The sequence below is a fragment of the Dama dama genome, chromosome 11, assembly GCF_033118175.1.
Source record: "Dama dama isolate Ldn47 chromosome 11, ASM3311817v1, whole genome shotgun sequence".
Lineage (NCBI taxonomy): Eukaryota > Metazoa > Chordata > Mammalia > Artiodactyla > Cervidae > Dama > Dama dama.
Genome location: NC_083691.1, coordinates 89,201,180 through 89,225,291, shown reverse-complemented (window position 1 = coordinate 89,225,291; position 24,112 = coordinate 89,201,180). Strand labels below are relative to the sequence as shown.

Here is a 24,112-nt window from a genome sequence, read left to right as displayed (position 1 = left end):
TTACTCATTTTAGGGTTGTTTATAATATTTTGAAATTAACAAAAGTGTCTTCCAGTGTTGGTTAGATAAATTGTGATATGTACATTCACTGGCATATTATGCAGTTGTTTAAAGGTTGCTGTGTATCTATGTTCAGTAACATGAGGAAATCTCCAAGACACATTGATGAACTAGAGAAGCAACTTATAAAGCTGGTTATGTAATAATACTTAAAATAGCCAAGATATGGAAGCAACCTAAGTATCCACTGATGGAAGAATGGATAAAGAAAAAGTGGTGCATATATATATAATCATCTCTCTATATATATATGATAGAATATTATTCAGCCATGGAAAGAAAGAAGTCTAACCATTTGAAACAATGTGGATGGAACTTGAGGGGATTATGCTGTGATATAAGTCAAACAGAGAAAGACAAATACTGTATGATCTCATTTATATGTGGAATTGAAAAAAAAACAAACCCCCAAACCAAAAAGTTCAAACTCAGAGATGCAGAGAACAGATTGGTAGCTACCAGGTATGGGGCAGAGAGAAATGGGTAAAGGATCAAAGGTAAAAGCTCCCATATAAGTGATCCTGGGGGTGTAATGTACAGCGTGGTGACTGTAGTTATTAATTCTGTGTTGTGTATTTGAAAGTTGCTAAAAGAGTAAGTAGATCTTAAAAGTTCTCATCACAAGAAAAAAGGTTTTAAGTATATAAGGTGCCAGATGTTAACTAGATTCATGGTGATCATTTCACAATACATACAATTTCTTTTTAATAGAAGTATAATAGCCACTCCAGTATTCTTGCCTGGGAAATCCCATGGACAGAGGAGCCTGGCGGGCCACAGTCCATGGGGTCACAAAAGACCTGGACACAATTTAGCGACTAAACAATGACATAGGTGATTTACAATGCTGTGTTAGTTTCAGGTGTGATTCAGTTATGCATAGAATACATACAAATATTGAATCACTGTGTTGTATACCTGAAACTAATGTAATGTTACATGTCAGTTATATCTCGGTTTTTTAAAAGGCTGCTTATGTGGTACAGTCCCATTTATATAGTGTTTTACATATTTTATGTATATTATACATTAATTATATAGTCTGTATATTTACATATGTGCATATGCATATGTATGCTTAGAGAGATGACTGAAAGGATTTTTAGTGGTTGTCTCTCAGGATGAGATTTTGCATAAAACTCATATTTTCCTTATGTTTTTTCCATACTGCTTAATATTTCTACATGGCTATGTATTTTTCTGTAATCCACATAATTTTTAATGCCACTTTAACTTAAAAAAAGATGACTGGCAGAGCTGAGAATTATTCCAGCAGCTGCTAAGATTCCTGAATATTCATTCTAAGTAACCGCCTACCTTTGAGGGATATGGTCCTTCTTAGGAGATAGGGATGTTCTCGAGTCAAATTCAGGGGTCCCAAGAAAGAAATAGTCAAGAAACTGCAGAGTTGAGGAAGGGAGGGCTACCGTTTGAATCAGCTGGGAAGCTTTTTAAAGTCCTGTAGCCCAGATTGCACCAATGTCCAATGAAATGGGCAACTCTGAGGTGAGCCCAGGTATCCGTATTTTCAAAGCTCCTTTGTGATTCCAGTGTGTTGACAACTACTGGACCAGACCCAAAGCTGGAGCTCTGTCTGGTCCACAAGATTTTGGCGACTTTCTCACCCCTGATCAAAGGGCTTGTTGGAGTGGAGAAAGGGAGGGGTTGGGGGACCAAGACAGGAAACAAGTAGAGAATCTGCCTGCAATGTGGGAGACCTGGGTTCAGTCCCTGGGTGGGGAAGGTCCCCTGGAGAAGGAAATACCAACCCACTGCTGTGTTCTTGCCTGGAGAATCCCGTGGACTGAGGAACCTGGCGGGCTGCAGTCCATGGGGGTCACAAAGAGTCAGACACGACTGAGCAACTAACAATTTCACTTTCTTCCAGAGGTGTGGCAAGGCCTGGGTTGTATTTTATTATGGAGGCTTTGGGTTAAACTTAGTCCTTTAGATGGAAGGGGGTGAAGTGTGTGGGCTGGCCAGCTGGCATGTTATTGACCATTTTCCCTACCTTAAGTGGTTCTATTTTTGTTCTTTTTAGGGTTACAGAACAGGCTACACCTACCGCTATCCCTTCGTTCAAGAGAAAACCAAACACAAAAGTGAGGTGGAGATTCCAGCCACGGTCACTGCCTTCGTGTTTGAGGAGGACGGCGCCCCAGTGCCTGCTCTGCGGCAGCATGCCCAGAAGCAGCAGAAGGAGAAGACCCGCTGGCTCAACACGCCCAACACCTACCTGCGGGTCAACGTGGCTGACGAGGTCCAGAGGAGCATGGGCAGCCCTCGGCCCAAGACCACAGTAAGGAGGGCAGAGGGGCTCCGCTGGGGAGATCGGGGTCAGAGGAGAGTGCCCGGCCACCTGTGTGGGTTAAGCTGCTTTAAAAGGGGAACAGAGCAAACCTCCCCCAGGCCTAGGCTAGTCCTGTCTCCCCTTAGGGCTTCCTACTGGGCGTCTGGGAGCAGCCGCTCATGCCTACAGAGCAGATCACCTGCTTCTTGTACCTCTGTGCTGAGTTTCTGGGTCCAGAGGGTGGCTGAACCAGGTCACTCTCAGCCGCATGAAAACTTTTTGCTCCCACACCCGGAAGGGCTTCCGGGAAGTTCAGGGGATGGGTATCCAACATTTGAACTGACTATCTAATGCAAAACCAGGAGGGAGGTGGGTACTTGCTTCTATGACATTGTCCTCTCCCATTATACCCTCTTCTGTGGACTTGCTTTAGGCATTAGATGTGTCGAAGAGACCTGCCCAGAGGTTGAATTTTTACAAATTTTATGCTCTTTCCCTCTTTCTCCCTCACACAAACACCACTGACCCTTAATTTGATTTTCACTACTTACTTTGTAAGTAGCTGGCAGCCAAATAGAATAGCTCTGCATTTAAAAACTGAAACTATCCACAAGTCCTCTTAATACGCGAGGGGCCGCCTGTCTGTCAAAACTGGTCACCGAGGCTCTGTCCCTCTGAAGTGTTTTTTAGGGCTGTTGATCAGGGGCTTAGTTTGGTTGCTGGGTCATCTGCTGCCCATCTCTGCTCTGGGAGACAGATATCCAACTGCCCCAAGAGGAGGGAATGTGTTTGTCTGGGCTTGCTGACCTTCCATGCAGGCCAGTCAGCCCAGCTCTCCTGGGGTGGACCACTGGGGTGGATGGTGAGCTGTGTGTCTTTGTCTTACCCACCGGGCCTTGTGTGTGTTCAGTGGATGAAGGCTGACGAGGTGGAGAAATCCAGCAGTGGCATGCCCATACGGATCGAAAACCCAAACCAATTTGTGCCTCTCTATACTGACCCCCAAGAAGTGCTGGACATGCGCAACAAGGTAAGGTATAGCTAACTGCCTCCCATCTCTCCTCCCATGAGGGTGTAAGGAGGGGACGTCCGCAGGATGTGCCCGACTTACCCTCGATGCCTCTTATGGGAAAGAAAAAAAGAAAGCATTAGTCCCTCAAGTCATGTTTAACTCTTTGCGACCCCATGGAATATAGCCCACCAGGTTCCTCTATTCTTGGAATTCTCCAGGTAAGAATCCTGGAGTGGATTGCCATTCCCTTCTCCAAGGGATCTTCCTGACCCGGGGGTTGAACCCAGGTCTCCAGCATTGCAGGCAGATTCTTTACTGACTGAGCCCACACAGGAAAGAAGCGATCATTTATTGGCCACATTCCAGGCACCGTGCTAAGTGCTGTGCTTTTTTCATCATGTGTAAACATCTAAGAGAGGGGTGCTAGCTTCAGACAGTAGATGTGTCTAAGAGGCCCCCAAGTTGAATTTTTACAAATTTTATGCTGTTTCCCTTTGGCTCATTTTCAAAATTGCAAAACCCTATATATTTATTTCTCTACCTTGGCTTTACAGTTCACTCACTTATTTTCTTCATGTTACATTAAATACCTAAGTTGTAACAGAACCACCTCCAATAGGCCAGGCATGCTCTCAGAGCAGTGTTTCAATGTGTGCGCCTCTGGAATGCAGATTCCTGGGCTACCCCCAACCCTCCTCCCACGGGTTTGAGATTTAACATGTATGAGGTGTCCCTCTCCCCCAGGAATCTGTGGTTTAAACCAATTCCTCAGGGGCTTTATAGGAATATTGAAAATTGAGAATCCCCCTCAAGGATCTATCATGCCTCGTTTCACTCTTCATCGCTTACAATGATCTTCTTAGAGTTCATGAGAATCTGGTGTTTTACATCAACTACTCATTCCCTGCAACAGCCATGGAGACTGGCTTAGAGTGGACGTGATGTGTTACTGTGTATGTTCACACCACACTGGGCGGCCTACTAAGTACGCCCTGCTTCTGGACTGCTAGCTCACTCTCCCCTCCCTTTCCACACAGATTCGAGAACAAAACCGACAGGATGTGAAGTCGGCAGGGCCCCAGTCCCAGCTGCTGGCCAGCGTCATCGCAGAGAAGAGCCGAAGCCCGGTACAGCAGACGCTGCCCCCGCCTGCAGGGGAAACGAGTTTGCTTTCTGGGTCTGCAGTGCCCGGGGCTGGGCGGCAGGACCCCTGAGCCCGTATATGCTCAGCTTTCCCTGTGATCTTGGGCGCTGGTGCTTTTGCTGCAAAACGGATGCTGTGAGGACTGAGGACAGTGTCTTATCGCCCCATGTGGGCGCCGGGAGGGCGGGAGAGGGAGCAGGGAGCAGCCCAATCCGCCCACCCGCCAGAGTGATAGGCTTGCCCTGTTCTCTTGTGGAACTCCTCTCTGCCCTCTGCCAGTGCTCAGCAGGGCGGGCTCGCAGGAGCAGGGCTGGCCGCTCCCAGCGGCTCTATAGCTGCCTGCTCCAAATGGTTCTGTCCTCTGTGCTTGAATATGGCATCATCAGGCCACAGCTCTGAGAGGATGCCCATGTGCTCTCAGAGCGCAGACATGTATATAAGGACGGGTGCTCCACAGGAGGGGGAGGGCCAGTGAGTTGCCTACAAAACCCACATGGCGTTAGAAAATACAAAGTTGTTTCCATGCTTGAGATAGAACAGTGTTTGTGTAGTGCTTAGCAAAAGGGGTAAAGGTCAGAGTTCTGGCTTGTGTTGGAAATCATTGCTGCTCATTGCAAAGTCACAGTGGCATCTTCCTTAGCAGTAAGGGCTGGAGCTGGGTGTGTGGAGGATTCAGGGACCATGCCTCTCTGTAGAGCAAACTGATGTCATGATTGCAGATGGGGCTGCAACTCACAAGATGAGTGCCCGTTGGCAAGGGAAGTGTGAAGGTCATGCCACCCCTCCACCCCACCCCAGCTCAGCCAAGAGGAGGGACATCAAATATGCTACAGGGTCAAGGATAGACATACCCACCCCATGATATTGGGGGGAGGTGAGAGTTCGATACAATGAGCAAAATTATTAAAAACTCTGCCATTTATACCAAGTGCTCTCCTTGGAGTCCCTCATCTTGGGATCTTGGTGTTGGACTCTCTTGTGAACCCCATAATTCCCTAAGATAGGCCCAGTGCTGCCCTTCTTTTGGTAGGAGCCCAGGGCCCATCATCAGAATACCTGATGGGCTAGAAACAGCCGGCCCAGAGTGCATGGCGTGGGTCAGCTGCTCTGGCTCACCTCCCTTGGGCTTCACTTTCTTTGGCTCCTCAGCTCCAGAGCACTGTATCCCCAAAGGCCAAGAGGAGGATGCTGAGTTAGGATAAAGGGATAAAGGGCTGTGGGGTCTGAATATTAGTCCCTGTCCTGGGCTAGAGGGGTCAAAGGATTCCCGGAGCTCGCATAAGGCCCAGCGGTGAGCTCTCCAGAGCCAGGGGCTCCCCAGAGGAGGTGAAACACAGTGATTTTGCCAGTGTCCCTGCAGGGACCTGCAGAGCAGGCAGGTTGAAGATCCAAGATTCAAGACCTTGACTTCCTTGAATTTAAGACTGTGTGCACAACAGAGCTAACAGTTTGGACTGAGGATGCTAGAGTCACTGTGTGTTTTTGCATATGACTTACTGCTGTGTGCTGTGTGGCTTGTCCTGCTGCTGGGGGAGGAGGGGTGGTAGGTGGGGAGTGGCTGGCTTGAAGCTGGTTGAACTAACGCTTTGCTTGCTGGGTTTTGGCTGACTGACTGTGGGCCGCTGACTGTATTTGCATAGTGACAGCTTGCAAGTGTCCACAGGAGAGATTGCAATAAAGGTGCATCTTCCTTTTCTTTGGGAGCATCCTTTGATTTTATTTCTGGGGCAGAGGGAGGTACCCCTGCATTCATCCAGGCAGTTGCAGAGAATCCAGGTCCTGGGGTGAGACAGCTGTGGGAAGGAGTGAGCAACCCCACCCCAAGGCCCTGAGCTGTTGCCAAGGAGCTGCTTGCCACGCTGTCCCTAGCAAGACCATGAGCAGCCACATGAGTCTGAAAGGAAGCTGGGGCCTGGGCCCCAAGCGAGGCGTTCAGAGGGCAACACGCTCTGTGGTTAACTTTCAGTCCACAGACAGCCAGCTGATGTCCCAGGGCCAGGCGGATGCCAAAGATGAATCCGAGGAGACGGCGCCCAACCCCTTCAGCCAACTCACGGACCAGGAGCTGGAGGAGTACAAGAAGGAGGTGGAGAGGAAGAAGCTAGAACTGGAGGGTAAATAACCCCGGGGGGTCGGGGGGGGGCAGTGCTTTAGGACCTGCTGGAGGGAGGGGAGAGCTTGGGGCACCCGGGAGGCAGCAGAGCAACTGAGGCCATCACTACCGCCTGCCCCCGTCCAAGCAGCCAGACCCCACTCCTTCCTGCCCACCAGAGCCCCCAGGGCTCCGTCCAGGCTTCTCTGCTTTGTTTTCAATCTTCATTTGCTTCCCTGTGTCTCTTCTCTCTCATGTCTTCAATTTGACCTCCCTGCCTCATCACCAAACAATATTCTTATGAGCATAATACTGTAATTCCCAGTAATGCCCCTCATGGCTCATACCTGGCAGTGGTTACACGGTGCTGCTGTGACCTCACTGACGCTCTCACCTGGGAAGGAGTTAATCCGTGTGGTGCTTGCTTAGAGTAGGGCCTATAAATACGGCCTAGGTCAGTAAGCACCAGACAAATGTTAGTTGTAATAATATGATCATTATTATAGTGATCACTGTTGTTGACGGATCTATCTGGTTTGGTATAAACCTGGCAATCAGAACTGTCAGCAGCCAAGGCCTTTATGTCAGAATCTCAGTCAAGCCCATCTGTCCACACTGACTCTTGAGAGCTTGTTCATGCTTTTGTCCCTTCCTGGCAGAGTTTCCCTTCTTGGCTACCTTATTCAATATTGTCTACACTTCATGCACCGTGGCAAACTTCTCTCCATCTAGGAAGCCTTCTCTGTTCCCCTCATGAGCTGTCCCTTCTCTTTGCTCTAGATGAACTTGGGGTCTAAGACACAGGACTTAGCTCTTGATTTTGTCCACCAGACAAGATGATGCTGAAAGCTCAGCTTCTCTCTGCACTGGTGCAGAATCAAATCTCGGAGACAGAGTTTTGGGTGAAGTAGATAGGAATAGCTTTATTGCTTTGCCAGGCCAAGGGGGCAATGGTGGGCTAATGCCTTCACAACTGTATGTTCCAACTTGGGGAAGATAGTGAGAAATTTTGTATTAATTGTCCAAAGAAGGGGTGATCAGCTTGTGGACATTCTTTGGATGGGTTAGTGGTGAGGTAAGTAGGAGTCAGCATTGTCAACCTTCAGTTCCAACTGATCTGGGGTCTACATGCTTGTGGGCAGCATATCATTATTAATCATTACCTTCTTCCACTTGGAAGGCGTTTCAGTATCTGCAAAATAGCTCAAAGATATGGTGTGTGTTTCCTCTGATGGGCCTTGCCCCAAGGCTGCTCTTGCTGTTTGTTTCTCCCTCGTCTCACCTCCTGTCCCTTTTATAATTAACAACAGCTTGAATCTCCCCATTGGAACTCAGGGAAGGTCATGGAGGTTGAACGAAGGTAGCTTCCTATAATCAAAGAAATGGGGGACAGAGAGGCCTTGTGCCCAGGAGTCCCAGAGGCCCCTGCATGGTATCAAAGGCTTTTATTCCCTCAGGGAAGGACCTTCTTCCACATCCCCTCGCCACCCAAAGTCAGCCATCTTCCGCACAAAGGCACTAGAAGAACCCTTGCCAGCTTGCTTGGAGTTCTCACGTGCCAGTCGAGGAAGTAGATAGAAAAATATAGTGCTTTTTGTCTCTAGAGATTGTTTGGGCTGAACATGTAAATTGCATAAATAGTATATGAGCTGCATACAAATGGTGGGCGGGAATTCCCCTGCAGTCTTGCATCCACATCAGGGGTAATATAATCCATCGAGGATGTGATTTGATGGAGGAGACAGAACTGGACTCTGACTCCTCCCATTTGCCTCGCCCAGAGTGTAGCAGACATTTTAAAAAGTGTGTGTGTTGGTGTGGGGGTGGAGGGGATGGGGAAGCAGCCAATTCCAGTTAGAAGAAATGAGGACCACGTGGAAGAAAGCATTGCCTTAAAGCACTGTGTCTGCGCATCTCTCGTCTCCCTGGCCTCTGTCCTGAGTTGCTTGTCTGTGTTTCCAGGAGAGAAGGAGCCTGCCCCAGAGGAACCCGGCTCCCCGGTGAAGTCTGCACCTGCTTCTCCAGCTCAGAGCCCGGCCAAGTCCGAGCCGAAGAGCCCTGCGGGCTCTCCCGCCAAATCTGTGGACGGTGAGTTGAGCTGAGCCGCTGGCAGGGAGGAGGCACCTCCACAGACCGAGAAAGGGGTCTGCAAGGGGTTGTGCACTGCAACGCCCCCGCCTTTTCACACACGCTGCCTTCCTACCAGAAACTCCTTCCCCTCTGCTGTTCCTAGGGATCCTGAAATAGAGGTTACCAGTTTTAAGCTTGTTCCATTCACAAGCTGTGACAACACACCTTACGGGTATAGCCCGGTCTAAGCAATGCTGAGTACGTTAATGATTGGCCCATAGCCGCCTCGTCTCCAACTCAGGCCAGACTGGCTGGTGGGCCTTTCTAGATGCAGCAGCCCAGTGCTTAGACCCTACTGTGCACAGGATTCACCTAGGCATCTGGTTTAAGTGAAGATTAAAATGTTAAAATTAAGATGCAGTAAGTCTGGGGTGGGACCTGAGGCCCTGCATGTCCAGCAAGCACCCAGGTAAGGCTGATGATGTCCCTGTCAACCTTGACTGTGCGTTGGAATCACCTGGGGAGCTTCACAGTTCCTGACACCTGCCAGGGTCCTACCCCAGTGATTCTGAGTTCAGTGGCAGAGGAGTGCAGCCTGAAGTGTTAAGATCTCTCTCCAGGTGAGTCTAATACATAGCCCAGGTTGAAAACCACATCATTAGATACTAGCTTATAGAACAGAGCTCTAGGCCCAACTTAACTGCTAACTAATGAGAACTCAACTGCTGATTTTAGAAGATCAGTCTCCATGCCTCAGTTTCCTTGTCTGTCAAATGGGGCTACTAATATTGCTTTTTAAGGTTCTTTTATGTATAATGGAAGGTATAGATGAAAACATACTTGGAAAGAGCAAAAGCATGATTTAAATATAAGATCCAATTGTAGTTATGATTAATTGTATAGGTTTGGTAGATAATAATAATATAGTCCACACCTCCCAGATCATGAAAGTGTCTTTAATGAGCTTCTGGAATCACTGTGGGGAATGAATGCTCCTCCCCTGGGTTCCCCGAGGCCCTTACCAGGGAGGGCTGGACCCCAGGCAGATGGCACCAGCTGGGTGGCCTGATGGAACCTTCCCCTTGCTGGGTAGAATGGCCAGACATGTGGATGCTGCTTGCATACCGCAATCCTGAGCTCCTTCTGTAAATGAGTTGTTGCCTTGACCACAGGCCTAGCGCTGCCAGAGGAAACCCATCTGCTTGAGGCCAGAGCCTGAGTGGATGTCCCGTGACTGTGTTCACTCTGTCTCGTCACAGTGTTGCCGGCCTGTCTGCACGATGTTTTCCTCTCTCTTCCCATTTGTGCCTTCATCAAAGGAGTTTCCTCTGATTCTGAATACCTGTCTCTGTTGGAAGTATAGAGATGCTGTTTACTAACTTACTCCAACACTCACAATGTGGGGAGGGAGGACTTTTTCAAAGGAAATAGGTTTCCCCTCAATTTTTAATTTGCAGTTCACAACCTTGCCTTTGGGAGGTTTCCTAAGTGTAAATGCCATGACCAATTCCACATGTGCTGTGCATGGACTAGGCTCTCTCTAAGATAGATACACTCATGCACACTCTGGTATTCACGTGGGGCACACCACCCACAAGCAACAAGCCCCCACAGTGAATGAACTGTGGGACCAGCTGCTGGGTGCTCCCCTCTGGCTGTTCCTGTGGCCTCAGGAGCACGTCTGGAGCCCATTCCTAATGCACGGGCCCATCTAAGGAGCCTATGATGTCTTCTAGGGCTGGAGGCCAGAGCCTGAATGACCTGGGGGCACAACTGCCTGATCTGGATGCAGAGAGCACCCAGCCTGCCCGCTGTCTGCAGCATCCCTGCAGCCAACTGCAGGAAGGCGATGCCACTGAGAGGAGGCTTCCATTTCAGCTCTTGGGAGCCCCTTAGAGCAAGCTCTGCTGTCCAGTGGTACAGAGGGCAGGAGGAGGAGGATGTAAGGGATGGGATCACTGCTTTCCCACTGCCTGAATTCCTGCTTTTCTCTGACCCAACTCTGAGCTCCATGGAGAGGCACATCCCAGTTGAGTGGTTAGAAAAGAGACTTTCTGAAATAGACAGAGTTGGGGAATGTGGACCTCTTTGGAGCTGACCTCATGTGATGAGGCCCAGTTGGAGCTGTCTAGGGTGACTATTGTGAGGTGGGGCTGGGTGGCTTGGCTATGCTGCCTGATGGCTTGCCCAGCTTCTCAGGGTGACAGGGCTAACCCTCCAAGCAGCATCTGCACTTTGACGTGTAGCTCACCTATTGGGTCAGGAATGGCTTTTCTCCATCTGTCACCATACTCTCAAATCCTGTTGTGCTAAATCACCTCACCATCACTCTTCCTCTGTCTCCTTGACTTCTACCTCCCAGTCTCTCTGAAAGAGGCGTTCAAGTCCTCCTCCCTCACCTCTGTCATCTCTGTCATCACCTTCTCTTTGACCAGCTCCTGACTGTCCCTGTCCCTGCCAACTCCATCCCCCCAGGAGCACTGGCTAGCCCTGCAAAGAAATAGCCCTGCATTTGACATTAGAAGTTCAGCTCTGTCACTGACTAATTTAGCCATCTCAAATAAGTTGCTTAAAAACACTAAAGAATGGGGAACTAACATGAATCCTTTCCTTTCTTAATTCACAGCATCGTTATCAGGATAAAAGGAGCTCCTAAATATAAAAGGATCCTGTACTGTGCTTTCATAAATGAGCTCTCACTGTTTTCTGTGTTCCCAGGGGTGTGAGAGATACTATACTGCTTGCTGTTTTAAGTCACTAAGTTTTGGGATGGTTTGTTATGTAGCAGCAGATAATTATTAAATCATAGCGCTTAATGAGAACCGGTTTATGGAAATTAGTTCTTCTGTGGGTTGACTAGGCTCAGTGGGTTGGTTCTTCTGCTCTACTGATGTCAGTTGGAGCTGCAGTCATAGGGGTGCCTGACTGAACTAGAATTTCCAAGATAATGCACTCACCTGTCAGGTGCCTTGGCAGGAATAGCTGGAAGGCTGGGCTCAGCTGGGACAGTGGAATGGCTGGGCCTCTTTGTCTGTCTGTCTCTGTCTCTCTCCATGTGATTGTAGGTACTCTTCATGTGGCCTCTCCATCTATGTTCCCATTAAGGTTGTTGGACTTTATACATGGTGCCTCAGGGCTCCCCAAACAGAAGCTAGCAGAAGCTGCCAGGCCTTCTTAATTCTTCAGCCTGAGGCTGGTTAGTGGCACTTCCTTTAATGGCATTTCCTCTAGTGGCACTTCCTCTGCATTCTGTTGCTTCTTCCAAGTCACAGGGCCATCCCATACTCAGTGTGGGAGGGGGCCACACTCAAGTGTAAAATTAGTATATTGGTAGTAGGTTTAGAAAAGGGCAAGATCATTGTCAAATGTCAAGGGAGGCTTGAACCAGACCATGGGGAGATATATGCTTGGATTGGCAGACAAGAGTATAGTGAGCTTTCCAGCAAGTGGGCTTTTCTGGGAAGGGACACTGGAGGACTGAGAGACAAGTGTTTGGATGCTGAGGGAAAGTGAGAAATCCACTCTGAGAGGTAAGTACCCAAACAAGCTTGCCATCTCCCTCCCAAAGCACCTCTGTTCCTCCTCCAGCCTCTGCAAGCCTTTCAGCTCTTTCCAACCCATGAGGGTGTAGATATTGTCCCTGACTGCCAAGCCCAGTCTTTCTCTGAAAGAGAAAGGACACTCTCCCTACTCCCTTTCCTCTTCGTCCTGCTTCCTGACCACCATCCTTGGATAGACACCCCCATTTTCCAGCCTCTACTTCATTCCACCCACTCCCACATCTGTCTCCTACTCCCAGAGCTCCAAGTGCCCCATCTAGGAAAGAAAGCCAGTGATTCTCCTTAGGGGATGTGAGAAGGTGAGTTTCCATTTGCTTCTAGTTACTGGGGCTCTTCCCAACCTGGTCTTCAAATAGCTGAAGACCCATCAAGTTCTGATCTTACCTGTTTTGGGCTTTTAGCAGAGGAGGGATCTGGACTCTCAGAGCTGGTCCTTGATGCTTTTCTTACTGGGGCCCAATAAGTCTTACTAGAGCCCTGTCCTGCTGCCCCTTTTCTTGGTCAGACACACCCTTCAGCGTTTTTGGTTTCCTCCAGGTGAGGGAGTGATGACCTTAATTTGGAACCTTACTTCTCCGAGGCCTGTCGCCTCCCAGCCCCACTTTGTATTTTCTGCTGCTCCCTGAGCAGTTCATCATGAGAGAGCTCTGTATACTGCCAGCGTCTCTCAGCTTTGGTCTCAGCATCTCTCAGCATGGTCTCATTTTCTGGATGGGGAAGAAGAACCTGGGTGTGTGCTCCTAAAGCAAGACACAGCAGAGGCTGCAGCTGTGGAGGAGGCTGCTGGGGTGGGCATGGGTGAACGGTGCTGTTGGAGTGAGGATGCCTATTACCACTAGGGCAGGAAGTGGTACATGGACAGAAATGGGGAGCCCTCTAATCCACAGTTATGTTCATGGAGCTAGAAAGCAGGTAACAAAGTCATCTGAGAGGGTGAGACTTGAGAAACACGGCCTCATGGGTCACCTAAGTGAGGGGCCATGAAAGGAACAAAAGTCCAGGAGATTGAGAGTGGGGACAGAGGAGGAGGTTCAGGAGGTAAGGGCCGGCACACAGGCTGCTGTTTGTTTACATGGTTGGCTCAGGCTGTGACAAGTAAGAAAGATGACAATGTGTGGTGTTGGCTTGGTTGGAATAAAACCATTCACATGTTCATTTGTTTGCTGATGCATTCAACCATTCATGGATTCCACAATCACTTTTTGAGTACCTCCTATGAGCTAGTTACATAGGTAATTAAACACAGTCTTGTCTAATTTATTCCAGTTTTGAGGGAGGGGTTAGACATTAAAAAGAAGTGATTGTTTTATAGTTGCTGTGATGGAAATTTGTATAGTAGGGGCCAAAAGGAGTGACACATTCTACCTGGAAGCAGGAATGGGATCAGGAAAGAGTTTAAGGGGAGGGTAAGACTCAAGCTGATTCATTGTGTGGGTGAAGGTTGGGGACATGGAGAAGATAGAGAAGGGTGGTCCAGGCAGAGGGAAACAGGCTGTGATGGCAGAGAGGGGTCCAGGGACAGACGGTTGATGAGGCCAAAAACAGGTGAGGAGAGGAGAGGAGAGTGGTCAGGGGGAAGGTTGTGTCTGGACTGCTTTCCTGTGTTCAAGAGCATGGCCAGTGATGACCATGGGAATGCACGGTGGGAGAGCGGGCTGTAAGGACCATAGGAGTCAAGGGATTTAGAGGACTTGGTAGGTGGATGATGGCAGGATGTGGGCCAGACAGAAGGAAGATGGGAGGCATGGCCAAGACCCTCAGTACTAAGAGAGGACAGTCCTCAGGAGTCATTGGAGAAGACTTTGGTTTGCCCAGAGAGTTAAACTAGCCCATTCTTCTGCTTTCTAACTGTTCCCAAATTTACCCGCCTCTTCTGTGTAACCAGATATTTCTTCAGTCTTTACCCTGTCAAGAACCCTAGTCCTTTCCCAAGATGTCTGTTTTGTCCCACTCTGTAAGTGACCTGCCCCACCTTCCCTAGCTATCCCTTCTACTTACACACATGCACACTCACATTCACACAATACAGTCATACACATTAACATGTACACATGTGTGTGTTCAACATGCGCACTCACACTTGTGTGCAATCACACATGCATACTCACACATGTACACTAACACATGCATACTACGTGCACACTCACATACATGTGCATGCTCACACACTTAGATACACATGCTCACTCATATGTGCATACGCACAAGCACACATGTTCACTTTCACACATATACATGCACACTCACACACAAAGTGCTCATGTGCACTCACATACAGACACATGTGCAAACATATGCATAATGCACACACACATGCACTCACACACACACTTGCACACTCACAGAAGTGCACACTCACACATGTGAATACTAACACCCAGCCACAGTCACAAATGTGCACTCATGCACAGACTCACACAGGGACTCACACACATGCACGTGCACACTCACGCAGATACACATGTTCACTCAAACGTGCATACTCACATGCACACGTGCACATTTCACACATGTACACTCATGCACACACAAGCACTCATGTGCACTCACATACAGACACATGACACATGTGCAAACATGCATAATGCACATGCACACACGTGCACTCTCACACACACTTGCACGCTTACAGAAGCGTACACTCACACACGTGCACACACATGCACATTAACATCCACAGTCACACATGTGCACTCATGTGCACACATACACAGGTGTGCACTCACACACATGACTCTCACACACAGATACACTCACACCTCTCAGTTTCACACAGTATAAAGAGCACATTTGGACATCATGACCCATTTACATCTGTAGACAAGAGCCCAGAGTCCCCAGCCCGCCAAGGGCCTGTTCTCTACTGTCTGAGCCCTGCCACTGCCTCCCCTGACAACGCCAGCCTGCCACTCCCCTGGCTCTACATTTCCCATATAGAATTGCCTGCTAATGGTTCTGTTAGCCCCAGACAGAAGCTCTTGTCTGAATGAAATCTAATGGGTCATGTGTTTGGATCTCTTTCTAGAAGAGCCTAAACTGACGGAAACAAGCAAAGCCACCACAGAACCAGAAGTGACGCAGCCGGAAGGAGTGGTGGTCAACGGGAGAGAGGACGAGCAGACGGTGGAGGACACCCTCAGCAAAGGCCTCAGCCAGATGACCACCAATGCTGACACGGATGTCGATACCTCCAAGGACAAAACCGAGTCTGTCACCAGCGGCCCCATGTCCCCAGAGGGCTCGCCTTCCAAGTCTCCCTCAAAGAAGAAGAAGAAATTCCGCACCCCATCCTTCCTGAAGAAGAGCAAAAAGAAGGAGAAAGTGGAGTCCTGATCCGCAGTCCCCTGGGGCTCCCATTTGTGTCTCCCCTACCCCTGCCCCGCCTTCTCCCATCTCTGACCCTGGAGGCGTGGGGCCGAGGAGGGGTCGAATAGGCCCTGGATCACACTCCGATGGGGAACTTAGAGATTGTCCCCCCCAGCCCCTCATTGTCCCTCTGCCCCACAGAAACCAGGTGACTTTCCCAAGGTCACTCAGCTAGTTCAAGGCAGAGCTCGCACTAGAATTCACGTCTTCTGGCTCGAGGTCCTGTGCTCCTTCCAGACACAACACTGCCTAGTCGTGGGCCACCCTCACAAGGATGCTGCCCCTGATCTGAGCCCAGGGCAAGGGGCCAAAGCCGGCCGCTAGCTCTCACCAACCAGGCCCCATTCACACAGGCTGAGGCTTCCCAGAGCAAGGTCCTTGTCCTTGTGGGAACCCAGTCTCTTGCTGATGGAGCTATCACTATATTTAGAAATCTCTCTTCTCTTTCCTGTAAGGTAATGGCCCTGCTGCTCACAGTACCCAGACAAATGGACCTCTCCCCTCCTCCAGAAGTTAATCCCTGTTCCCAAGGGCTGATGGCTTAGCTTGTGCTTCCCCAACCACTAACCCTGAGCTTTCTTCATGGAACCTCTGGAATGATGGCCAGAACAGTTGTAAGAGTGGGCAGGCATGAGGGCAGCCAGGTCAACCACAAAGCAGGGGATGGTTTGATCAATATAAGAAGCCAGGGACTTAACACATTTGAATTGTGCATCTCAGGCGCTTGAAAACTAAAACCAAATTTAGCTTAGAAAAAAACTCGTCTCATGCTCAGGGCTGAAATTTGGGGAAATTTTGATCTTCTGTTAGCTTTGGGTTGTACAAGGAGGATCAGGACAGTGTGGATATGTGACGCCTTTCCAGCATTCCTGACACTTGAGCAACACTGCTTGTCTGGTTTGCCTCCAGTCCAGTATTAGGGGTCCCCTGACTTTCCCTCAAACCTAGAAACCCTGGCTCATAGCCTGGAACTGGCATCTTACCCTTGGCCCCTTGACCTTGGCTCCTCTGGGTTATGGGTCCAGCAGAGGAGAATGAGGTGAGCTCTTCAGTATTAATCCTCTTGGATCAGCTTTCAGAGAAAGGCTTGGGTGTCCCTGGCCTTGTCACTGTCTGTCCATCCATCCTAGGGCCTGTAAGAGCCACAGCTGTTTTTGAAATGCCATCACTATCTTTCATACCTTTTGGTGGGACATTGATCTATGAGCATTGTTGGCTCCTAAAAAATAGACAATCCATTCTCTTTTAAGCACAGTGTCTTCAAAGAATATTTTCCCTTTCTGTCCTGAATATTGTCAAAGTATTTTTGAAAGTTCTTAATCATAGTTTTCCGCTTTTGAGCACTTACTACACACACACACTCACACACATACACACACACTATGCGGGCTTCACATACACTATATCCTTTAACTCTTGAGACAGTACTGTGATGTGGGTCAGATTATTCCCATTTTATGGGTATGAAAACTGAGACCCCCAAAAGATAATTGACTTGTATCAGTGACTTGGCTAGAAAGATCCAGAGCCTGGATTGAATCCAGGTCTGTCAGAGTCAGCGCCTTTGCACTTAGCAGCTGTGATAATCAGAAAACTTTAATTTCCAAGAGTGGTTGTTTTAGTCCAGGACTGTTTCGTTTCTGCAACTGGTTCTCCACTGCATAAGTGAAGGTGGGAGACCACCCACCTTTCCCCCATCAGTGCAAAGTAAGCTCCTGGTGACTGTCGGCTGTGGCTGGGCCAGTGTGGACTTCTGACAAAGGAGAGGCCAGAGCCTTCTGGTTGGGGCCAGGAGTACCATCCATAGTTGGTAAGGATGAGGCAAAGAAACGAAACTGACACATTACTAAAGAAAGCCCAATACTGAGTGTCCCTAGAGCAGATTCCTAACTGCTACCCAGACTCCTCTGTTTTACTTCTGAGTCAAATCTTGTGATGGACGACCCAGGTCAGAAACATCTGTGATGTGGGAAATGCCTTTCAAAGCCAATCCTTTGATGCCTTCTTTTAAAGAAAACTATTTCACATCCATCCATTCATCCTGATATTTGTTAAGGATCCACTCAGCGGCAGGCACTATGCTGACATTAAAAGAAAATAATCGTTGTGACTAGAATAGTCAGTGGCAGGTGGTGTTAAGAGCAAGGTAGGATGGACACAGCCACTGGTGCAGCTTTCTGTGTTTGAGTGACTGTGGCTCAGAAATAATCTCGACTGACTCTTTGCTTTCAACAAATTCTCTCTATTCTCTTTACAACAGGGAGGCCTCATTTAGATGAATGTGCCTTGCAGGAGTTTATGCCATGGGGCCACCTCGTATCCATCCATCTGTTCCTTCTTCATGTGTTCAAAAACCATGCATGAGCTTGGGTCATGGGCCAGGCCTGAGGACTGTCTCTGCCCAGAGGAGGTCTCCGAGTCTAGGAGGAATGTTACGGAATAGGCAAGGGTGTGGAGGTGGCATAAGGAGGCATCAATTTACTATCTTCCAGGCCAGAGAAACCTTCCTGCAAGGAGTGATGCTTGAGTTAGGTTTTCAGAACAAAGAGAAATTTTCCAGGAGGACAAGAGGATGAGCAGGACATTGGTGATAGTTGAAGTGCATGTGCAAAGGCCTGGAAGTTTGGAATGCCAGGTGCGTCCATGGAGTGATTCATTGTTGCTGGGACAGACAGTGTGAGGTGGGTGGTGGGCTTCAGTTCATGGGTGAGCAGGGTGGATTGTAAAGAAACTGGTAGAAGGTGTGGGGGAGCTAGACTTCCTCATGTATAGTGTCTGGCGCCGCTGAGGGCTGTGGTCAGGGTAGATCAAGAGCAGGTTGCATTTTAGAAAAATTCCTTTGGTGGCTGAGTGGAGAATGGAGTGGAGGGCGGGGGGGACAGTGCTGGAGGATTGGGAGGGCTCCATGAGGAGGCCTTTCTGAAACAGGTGTGGTGAGCTGCCTTACACTGCCTTTATCTTTATAGCAAATAGTGAGCTTGTAGTGCAGAATTCATTCCCATGAAATTCTCTGGAGAAGGCATCTGATGAGAACTTTACAGTGAGGAGAAGGGATAGTCAAAGAGCTAATGCTCAGTGCAGTTTTGGGTTCTGTTTCGTCTCGGGCTAGAGTTGCTAGGAGAGCCGTCGCGTCCCCCAGTCCTTTTCTCCTCCCCTCACGAGTGTAGGAAATGCCTGGTGGGGCTCAGAGGCCGTGCTCTGAGTGCTACAGAAGCAGGCGTGGGGTCCAAACAAGACCACAGGCTCTTAGGATGAGAAGAAGGGACATGTTCTTTGGCTCTGAATAAAAGTTTGGCTGAATACTTTGACCAGTTGTCTGTCTGGAGAAAATGTACATATGGGGAGCTCAGAATTGTTAGGCCATAGGACAGTTTCCAGTAAAGTGTAGCTATACCATGGAAAAGGATGAGAAAGTGTAGACAAGCAAGCTGTGGTCTGGATGCTGAACTGGGGAGCGGAGTGGTTTCTGAGCCTGTTTCCTTGGGAAGATGGGCAGGTGTGGGAGTGAGGAGGCGGAGGGAGAGATGCTTATAGAGACACAAGCTTGGCGCCAGTGGCTCTCTGTGTACGGGCTGGTACCCGACAGTGATGTGTGAGAGCATGCACAAACTTCCCTGAAACTTTGCAAAAAGTGCTGCCAAGAGACCAGGCCAGATTTGTGCTCCATAACAGCCTCCAGACCTGACCCAAGTTATACAGATAAAAGTAACCTCCCTCAACATTCCTGTAAAGAAGACGGGGTTCTTCTTCTGTAGACAGATGAATTCTTTTTGAAGGACTTGGTGGGAGGGAGCTGGATAAGAAGCCTGGTCCAGTAGGAACCCCACTGGGGAGCATCACTCTTATGCCACTGATTGCTCATGGAGCCCAGCCTCTGCCCCCTGCCTAGTGGTATGTCGGTCACTCCTGAATAGGGCAAGACAGTCATGCATGTGGCTCAGGGCTGTCATCACAGAGGGCTCCTACCGTCAACATGGGGAGAAGGGCCATGGGGCCACTTCTCCTGTTGCTGTGGGTTTGAGAGAAACATTCACCCAACAGCACAGTTCACTTCTGAAAGCCTAGAAGATGGAAAAGAAGGGTGGATTTTTCCACGGAGGTAGGCAGAGGGGCGGATGGACACATAGCCCACCCTCAGCCTCTGTGCCATCTTTTGCATGAGGATACATTTTATGCTGTAGCTCCAGGCAGGAGTATGCAGTTTTTGTCTATTGAACAAATGAAAAAAGTTACTGCCTTCCCCTAGGATCCTCGTGTGGGTCAGTGGCAACCCTCGAGGTGGCTGTACTTTTCAGTTGTCTCTCTGAACACAGAAGAAACAGGTCCTTTTACATCTTCTGTACCACATGAGCTCAAGCCTAAGATGATAACATTCAAAGAGTCTGAGAAGAAATGAAGGAGAGGACACATCTGTTCTCTCTACCTCCTTAGAAATGACAGGGATCCTCACAGTTCAAAACCTGAAGGGACTTTCTGTCACCACAGCTCCACATCTGTTCTGATAGGGGCGCTTTAGAGTGTCAGAGGCCTGAACTGACTCATGTGCTCGTTGGCTGTTTATCTGTGGGCAGGTCCACGGGTGCCACAATATGAAAAAATGTGCACAGTACACAGTAGGGTGATGAGCTCCAGACGTCCTGTCTAGGCATGGACGTGACCTCATTTTTACCAGAACTGAGTGCACAGGTAGAGGCCTGTCACCCATGCACACCGATCCCTCTTCAGCCTCCCACAGTATGAGGGTTTCAGGCGGGGTGTCCCTCTCGACCCGAGAAAGCGCCTTGCATTCTTTTCATACAGACAGGCTTCTCCTTTGGGGAATGATGAGGGAGAATCTTCGGTTAGGGTTTTCTTAGAAGTATAGAAGTTGTGGTTCGTGTTGGTTTGTACTTAGGTGGTATGAAGTTTTGCCAAATTGATATTTGGTGACCTTTGCCTTCAAGATTGCCCCCAGAGTTGAGTCATCACTATGAGACATTGGGGCCTGAAGACAGAGGAGGAGTGGTCGCCATTACTGACGTGAGGAGGGACTTGGGCGAGGCTGGCCTGGGGAAGCACCAGTGGCTGCCCCCGGGTAGTCAGCCCCCGACATTTCTCACCCACTCTTCCCAAGCAGCAGTGATGGGTAAACCCCCCCTCTCTCTTAGTAGTGTGAAGAAAATGAGGCCTTGAGGGGGTTGGTAGGAGAATAGCAAGAAAAGCCCTAATCTCTTTCCCCCAGAATCTTGTATAATTCGGAGACATGCAAAGGCCAGATCTTCTCTTTGAAAGTGAACCAGAAGGAGGAAGACAGGTGGACCAAGGACAGGGGCTGCATTAAGTACATCAAAGCCTTCATAAAATGGGAATAGATTTTGGGGACCCCAGCCCCTACATTTCAACTCTACCCCATGCCTATCAGTCCTGCTTTGTGGGTGATTGATCTCCACAGGCTGCTCCACCTTTAAATTTCTGTAAACTACGCTACACCGCTGAGCCCCAGCCCTCTCCCGGTGCGGGGGGAAGGGGTGCAGAACTAGTCCTGAGCCCGGCTGGCCTGGCAGGGCGCAGGGGCCCTGGTGGAGTGCAGTGTTCTGTAAAGCTGTGGATGGTCTCGGTGATACGTCTGTGTCTGACAATCGTCCTCCCCTTGTACATACCTGGTCTGTGTTTAGCTTTTCCTAGTATTGTGAGGTTTCAAATAGGGGTTCCATGTAAATACTCTTTCTGCTACTGAAATGCCAGCCCCCTGATCGTGCATCCTCCCCACAAAGGGTTTTGCCTTTACGCTAACACTTTTTGAGCCACTGGTGTGCAGATTGACTAGTTTCTTGGGCTTTTATTTTGCAATTTTTATATATATACACACACACATATATAATATAATATATATATATATATTTATGGGTTGGTTTTGTACAGTTTTCTGTTTGAATCTCTGAGCACCAAAGCTGCCCTTGGATTTTCAAGAGAACTTTCCAAAGCCACTTGCTGAGCCCCCGCTGCTTTGGTGTTTGTGGTGCCGGGTGATATCTCTGCCCCTGGATTTCTGTATGTATGTGCTGTTTTCTCACCTGCAGATATTACCCTAGTAAATCTACCATGCTTGGCTTCCCAGTGTGTGACCCCTCTCTGTCGGCTACCCAGTTTTTCCAGCTCTGTGGGGCTCAGAAGCCAGAGGGGTGCTACGTGGGATGCTACGTAGTTCCCCTACGTGGGAACTTTTATCCCAGAGATCTCTTGTGTGGAAAGTTGGATGTATGAATCATCGAGTTCTGACTGGGGAGGGAGGTGATAAAATGCTACAGTCTTCTGAGAAGGGAAAGGCCATGTGGATTTGTGAATAGCTCTGTGGAGGACAGTCCATTCAGATGGATTGGATGGGGGGGAGTGGCAGAAACAAACCTGTGGGTGGGCCCCACAGGGAAGCAGGGAACAAATTCACAGGCTGGAACAGAAAGAGGTTCCAGAATCAGAGACAGTGAGGGTGGGGTGGGGGCGCTAATGTGTCACCTTGAAGAGTGAAAGGGGAACAGAGATACTAGGGGAGAAAGAAGAGGCGGGAAGAACTGTTTTGCCCCTCCCAGCTCATCTGTACTCAAATAAGGGGCCCGGTGTTTGTTGAAGGTCCACACACATCAGTCAGGCTCTGTTTAAGCAACTTATAGCACCTCATTTAATCCCCATAAACTAACAGCACGATCCTATTAATATTACCCATTACACAGATGAGGAAACAGCCTCAGAAATTGTCTTGGGCCATGGGTAAATATGTAAAGCTCAAAAGCAAACCAAGTTCTTCTAGGTAACCCAAGTTCTTCCCCACTGCTCACTACCCAGTGTCCTGAGCAAAGAGACCTCCACAGAGACAGACTCAATCACCACTCCCAGGCCCACTGTTTCCACAATGCAGCCTCTTTTTGTATCCAGGTGCCCCAAAGTCCCCATGAGCTTCCCCCAGGAGCTGAGGCTCTCCCCTGGCCCAAAGCCATGAACGCCTCCTCCTCCTAAATTTCCACTGTGGTGACTAAAGGCATCCAAACATGGGGGCAGAGTGCCCTCCACCAGCTAGAAACACTGAGGATTTTCTTCAAATATCAACAACCTCAACCTCAGATATGCAGATGGTACCACTCTAATGGTAGAAAGCGAAGAGGAACTAATGATGAGCGTGAAAAAGGAGAGTGAAAACGCTGACTTAAAACTCAAATGTTCAAAAAATTAAGATGGCATCCCGTTCCATCACTTCATAGCAAATAGATAGGGAAAAAGTGAAAGCGGTGACAGATTTTATTTCCCTGGGCTCCAAAATCACTGTGGATGGTGACTGCAACCATGAAATGAAAACATACTTGCTCCTTGGAAGGAAAGCTATGACAAACCTAGACAGCATATCAAAAAGCAGAGACATCACTTTGCCAACAAAGATCCATATAGTCAAAGCTGTAGTTTTTCCAGTAGTCATGTATGGATGTGAGAGTTGGACCATAAAGAAGGCTGAGGGTCAAAGAATTGATGCTTTCAAATTGTGGCACTGCAGAAGACTCTTGAGAGTCCCTTGGACTGCAAGGAGATCGAACCAGTCAACCCTAAAGAAATCAACCCTGAATATTCACTGGAAGGACTGATGCAGAAGTTCCGAGACTCTGGCCACCTGATGCTAAAGGCCAACTCTCTGGAAAAGGCCCTGATGCTGGCAAAGATTGAGGGCAAAAGAAGGGGGTGGCAGAGGATGAGATGGTAGGGTGGCATCACCAACTCAATCAACATGAATTTCAGTGGACTCTGGGAGACAGTAGAAGACAGAGGAGCCTGTCATGCTGCAGTCCATGTGATTGGAAAGAGTCAGACATGACTTAGCAACTGAACAAGAAATAAAGTGCAAGAAGGAAGATTTAAGGTTAACCAAACATGTGTGAAAGGTGAGCCGGCCTGCTGAGGAGAGGGAAGGGACCCACAGTGGAAGCCAGATAATTGATAGCAGTGAGGGATGCCCAGGACACAGGAGGAGGAGATGTGGCCGGGGGCGGGGGCCGGGGGGCCGGGGACCTGGCCTCAAGGCAGAGAGCCAGGTCCAGGGTTCACACAGCTGGAACCTTATTTGCAAGGTCTCAGTAACAAGGGGAAGAAGAGATGCCTCAACCAGGATCCTGACAAGGGTTAGAGTGCTGGGACCCCAGCTAGTGCTGGCCACCCTAATAAATACGAAAAAGGAAGTTTTCAGTCAAGTTATTGCATGGTCCACTGTGCCACACAGATAACTAGACCACGAATCTGACAAAACGTAACCTTTAGATGCAAAAATCTTTCCTTTTCTCTTCCTTTGGATGTTTGGACAGAGAGCCATGCACCTCTGACGGGACTGTCTTTAATCAGCTAAAGATCTCACTCTTCCAGCAATAAACAGGGAGAATAACAGTGTGGTAGTGATTTAGCAGTTCAAATGCAGGAACCAGTCTGAGAAATGGGAAGATGTACTCCTCAGTGAAGCTGAATTACTACAAAAAGCAGGAAGAGGTTAAGAAAATCTTTATTAATA

At 48.8% G+C, this 24,112-nt stretch overlaps 1 protein-coding gene across 1 annotated transcript in view; it reads left to right on the top strand.

Moving 5' to 3' along the window:
• Nucleotides 1–18,902, top strand: part of ADD2 (adducin 2) — a 113,616-nt gene extending 94,714 nt beyond the window's left edge. Inside the window, exons 11-16 of the mRNA XM_061155661.1 lie at nt 2,102–2,359; nt 3,261–3,380; nt 4,400–4,489; nt 6,473–6,620; nt 8,561–8,686; nt 15,254–18,902. Coding sequence (XP_061011644.1) covers nt 2,102–2,359; nt 3,261–3,380; nt 4,400–4,489; nt 6,473–6,620; nt 8,561–8,686; nt 15,254–15,561 — 1,050 coding nt within the window. The 3' untranslated portion in view covers nt 15,562–18,902. The remainder of the gene's footprint in view (nt 1–2,101; nt 2,360–3,260; nt 3,381–4,399; nt 4,490–6,472; nt 6,621–8,560; nt 8,687–15,253) is intronic.
• The last annotated feature ends 5,210 nt before the right edge of the window (nt 18,903–24,112 follow it).